Consider the following 4,726-nt stretch of genomic DNA (forward strand, 5'->3'; position numbering starts at 1 on the left):
GGAAAGAGAAAAATGCGTTGCCCCAGGTGTAGTTGTGCAACGGACTAAACTATTCACAGTTCACATTGCTGCAGTCTTGCATTCCCAGATCCTCCCTTGAAGCCCTACTATGGAAAGCTGATGCCACTTAGCATCTGACCTGGCTTTCTACAAGGTCAGAGGAGAGGTGGTGCTGGCTGGGGGCGTAGGGCAGACCTCCCTGCTAGGAGACAGCAATGCTAGCTCTGACAGTCTGCAAGTGCATCGGTCTGTACTGTGTACTTTAAACAGATGGGCTGTAAAATCCAGAGGTTTTACATCTACTCTTAGTGCTTAGGTTTTTGGTTCTTTTTAAATCATTATGGGTTATTTCTGCTTCAGATGTCACTTAAGATGATTGAGTGATGTAAAAAATACCAATTTCCTAATGTGTGTCCTACTAATTGAAGGAAAAAAATAATGTCCTGGAAGATTTTTTTAACATTGCAGTCTTTGGTTTTGTTACTTGATCTCATGTTGCTAACAAGCAAGCTTCTGGCACTTGTAATTAGAAAATTAAACTTGTAATTTTAAATTAAACTTTTTAATACCTGAACTTCTCTAGTTCAGTCTTGAATTTCTTCCTGGATAAAACAGGAGAAAAATTGCCAAATGCCAACCTGCCCCACAAAGAGTGTTTGTGCTGGACTATTAATATGCGCTTCCCCTTTTGAACAGGAGCTGCAGGCTGCCTTGGAGTTGCAGTTGGTGCAAAATAGCCAGCTGGCCGTATCCTTAGAGCATGAGCAAACAGTAAATTATAATCTCCGCAAGGAACTTCAGATTGAGCACTCCCGCTGTGAAGCATTACTGTCCCAAGAACAGACCAAAGTGTCAGAGCTACAGAGAAATTTGGATGCTGAGAAAAATCGTTCGTTGGAGCTCCTGAATTCCTTGAATCACGAACGTGTTTTGACAGAACAGTTGAGCATGACAGTGAAAGAAGGTGCTTCTTGTCAGCACAGGGAGTCACTGCTGGAACAAGCCTTTGTTCAAGATCTCCAAGCCCAGCTGGAAGAAGAGAGGTCCCGAACTATGGAGCTAGTTGCTATTATTGAGAAAACGCACCAGAAGGCCATTTGTTCCAAAAGGCAGCTAGAGACCGAAGTACAGATGTGCTGTGAAGAAACCCAGAAGGAGAGAGAGGTCATTGACAAATTGCGAGCTACGCTTCAGGGTCAAAAGCAAGAGGTAATCCTTTCCTTGGAGGCCCATAAGGAAAGAGAGGCAAAGCTGAAACCTGACTGGGAACAACTGCAGTCACTCTTCAAGATGATGAAAGAGCAAGATAAAAACAAGAAAGAGGAGAGAGAGCAAGAGCAAAGACAGCAGCAACAAATAGAGCTAGAGAAAAAAAAGGACTGGCAGAGAGATCAAGAGAGACTGGTGAGAATGCCTCTGCAAGTCTTGCCTTACATTGAAGTAGCCACAAACTGGCATTTAACCCTGTAGACGGTGTTCTTCATTTGAAAAGTTTCCTTGCCTTAAAAAAAGTATTCTGGAAAATGCATTAGATGAGCTCTTTTCCTGCATTTCTCAAACGCAGCTGTTTTCAGTGGTTTGTGTCTGGGTTTCTTGTTGACAGAAGTTGACCTTTACATCTTTGCTTGTGCCAGTTGCTAACAGATGAAGAATACGGTTTAAATGCAGAATAGAACCAAACTAGGTTTCATGTAATTGCCCTTTTAAGCTAGGCTCCTAATTATCGTTTCCAACCGTACTGATTTCACCTTTCTTGTTTCTCAGTTCCTTCATTTTCATTAAAGAAGGAAGGAGGCTTTGCAGGCTCTTTGGAGGCTTGTCCATTACCACATCTGGAAATGGATGGAGAAAATGCTCACTCCAGAGTCATTAAATGGCTCTCTGGTGGCCCTGGAAGGCAGTACTGTAAGCCTTCCCCTAAAAGTGGTCTGTGAGTTAAGGAACACCGAGATGGATATGCTAGTTTGGTGTGATGCTTTTATTTGCAGTCAGTATATGTGTGTGTGTGTTTAAAAAAAACCCAACAACAAACAAACAAAAAAAACCACAAAGCAAATAACACTTATATGTGTGTATGTATATTATATGTGTGTGTCTGTATAAGAAGCAAGTAACTACTACTTACTCTGTTCAAATAGCAAAACTTGGAATGGCAACACCAGAGGGATGAACAAAGAATTAAAGAGCTGCAGGAAATACTGGCAATATTAGAAAAAAGAGAAAGAAATCTCCCATCTCCAAGCCGTCAGCAAGAACTGTTGTGTACCTTGAACAAAGATCGAAATGCCAAACAGGCCATGACAAAAGAAACTGAAAAATCACATTTGCAACAGCAGCAGCAACAGCTAGAGAAGATAAGACAGCAGTTGCTTTTTGTAGCTGTCCACCTGAATGAGTTCTTATCTAAAACTGTAGATAAGTGAGTAATTGTTCATAAAATAGTAGCTTTGTTTCCATCCTGCTTCTGAACTTTCGTGGGTAGTGGCTGAGTGCCCTGTGCTGACGGCGGCAATGAGTGGTATATCTGCTTACAAGACTTAACCTTGTGCGAAACCATGGTTTTCATGGTGGTACCAGACTCTGGTTATTGTCATCCCACTGCAGCCATTCCCATTAGAAGCTTGTGTGCCTGTATTTGAACTAAATATGCGAAGTGACCCTGCTTAAAAAGAACAACTCAAAAAAGAAAAAAAAAAACCCAACATCCCCCCCCCCCAAAAAAAAACCCCAAACACCCAACCAAAAAAACCCAAACAAACAAAAAAACCCCACCCAATGAAAAAACCCCCACCCTACTGGAAAGAGTCATTTGGTAGTTTGGCAACTGCAGGTGTCTGATTAGAAAGCAGTCAAAAAACCAGGTTAACCAATGCATCTGCAGATTGGAAATTCCATTGGGCAGGGCAGGGAAAAGCTAGGGGTCAGGAATGAGTGGCCAAGTCGTAGTAATTTTTTACTACTTTGGCAGCAGGGTAAAATACTAGCAACATTTTGCTACAACCTGAATTTGCCTGATACAATTTTAGACTGGTATAAAATAGACTTCTGAGTAAATCTTTGTGGCACTATTTAGAAATTCTACTCTTGAAAATTAATGAAACTTGCTAATTTCTGTGTGTATTCATAGTGTATTTTGTGTAATGAATAGTGCCTAAGTACAGCCTCAAAATTTAAAAGATCATCCAGTGGGGAGAAGGAATCAAATATATGTTAACATTACTATAAATCAACCTGATACTGAGAAGGTATTTCTCTTTAACAGAACAGTTAATGATTGCTCTGTATCAAATAAGGAAGCTGTAGCCTCTTCATTGAAGACATTAAAAGAACTAGAATCAGATTTATTGTCTCCTCCTGCACCTCTGGTAAGGAAAAGAACATATATTTGTTTATTATCAGTAAGTTGTACTGTATTCTTTGGGTTGCAGTATACATGTAAGCTGACTGATTTATTTCTCCCCTTCCCCTTCCTTTTTTGGTAAAACATTGAGGAAAATGTTCTTTTGCCTTAGGGATGGAAAAAAGATGTACTTTTGTACTCACACTCTATTATGTTAACATATTTTAGTATCAAGCTCTTGCTTTTTCGTTGTATTGCAGAGTCTGCTTCTGGCAGCATTTTTTTCCTAGGTATGTAATATGCCCAAGTGTATCAAACCCCTGGGATCTGTTGCTGCTGCTTCTATATGCATCCAGAGGCAGTTGGGTTTTTTTTTTTTTTGTTTTTTGTTTTTTGTTTTTTTTTTTTTAAACAAATTGTCAAGTAATTTTGAAAAAGCACAATAGCGGTTTGTCAGCTCAGGAGGGGTAAATAAGTTGAGTTGTTTGGTTTTCCTCTGATGTTATAGAAACACTGTTGCAAATGCTTTTGACAACTTCGAGGTTTTCCAGGCTTTCATCGCCATCAATTAGCAGGCCTCTTAAGGTTAAGCTGGTGAATGCCATGCAGAATAGCAGTCCCTTCTCTTTTGGACCACACTTTGCAATTGCCTCCTCCAGGGACTATGACCGCACTAAAATAAAGGGACTCAAGTTTTCTGACTTAAATTTTGTTTAGCAGAGAGTTTAGTGGAGCACTCTAAAGACTCTAAATGCCTTTCTATAGCTTAGAGAACAAAAACTACCTTGATATCCTTTCTTCTGTGGTCCCTCCTCTCTGCCCTCTTTTCAGGCTTTAATTTTTTTCTAGAATCACCTTTTATTTTAGTCTCCTCCCTGAATTTCTTCTTCCTTTAAGGTACTGAAGGACATGCTCTGGAGACCAAAGGAATTCACTGCTGTTACCTCCTTGAGTTGTGATAAATTAGGACTATTAGATGGGGAAACTGGCAAAATGCCAAAATTAAAAATCTATGCTAAAATGAATAAGGAGTCAACTGGTCAATCAAATGCCAACTGATGCAGTAGAAATAAAGTGCATAGATGAATTTTGTAGAACTCCTTCAGATAATCATGTATGTCTTACTGCCTTGAAATTGAGCTTTAGTAGGTCTGTAAAATGCCTAGGATGGTGGGACCGTAGTCTTTACTGGGACGCTTGCTGAGGAGGCCAATATAAAGCAGCTTCCCTCCACTTCAGTACAATACAGATGGGTTTTGTTTCCCATGTTTGAACTATTTTTAATAACGCTTATCTGAAGTGTGTTTTGTATCTGAAGTCCTTACCTCTGCCCTTGTTCTCAAAATGTTCTTCTGTCCCATCTCCGTGTGTGATATGGCACAATGA

At 40.0% G+C, this 4,726-nt stretch overlaps 1 protein-coding gene across 7 annotated transcripts in view; it reads left to right on the forward strand.

The window, feature by feature from the left end:
- PCNT (pericentrin) overlaps positions 1 to 4,726 on the forward strand; it is a 105,324-nt gene that overhangs the window by 89,462 nt on the left and 11,136 nt on the right. For all 7 annotated transcript variants that reach the window (XM_035901404.1, XM_035901396.1, XM_035901407.1 and 4 more), the window contains 3 exons: positions 697 to 1,404; positions 2,139 to 2,419; positions 3,263 to 3,365. In XM_035901404.1, the coding sequence (XP_035757297.1) occupies positions 697 to 1,404; positions 2,139 to 2,419; positions 3,263 to 3,365 (1,092 nt within the window). The remainder of the gene's footprint in view (positions 1 to 696; positions 1,405 to 2,138; positions 2,420 to 3,262; positions 3,366 to 4,726) is intronic.

The sequence above is a fragment of the Egretta garzetta genome, unplaced genomic scaffold, assembly GCF_000687185.1.
Source record: "Egretta garzetta isolate BGI_Z169 unplaced genomic scaffold, ASM68718v1 scaffold721, whole genome shotgun sequence".
Classification (NCBI taxonomy): domain Eukaryota; kingdom Metazoa; phylum Chordata; class Aves; order Pelecaniformes; family Ardeidae; genus Egretta; species Egretta garzetta.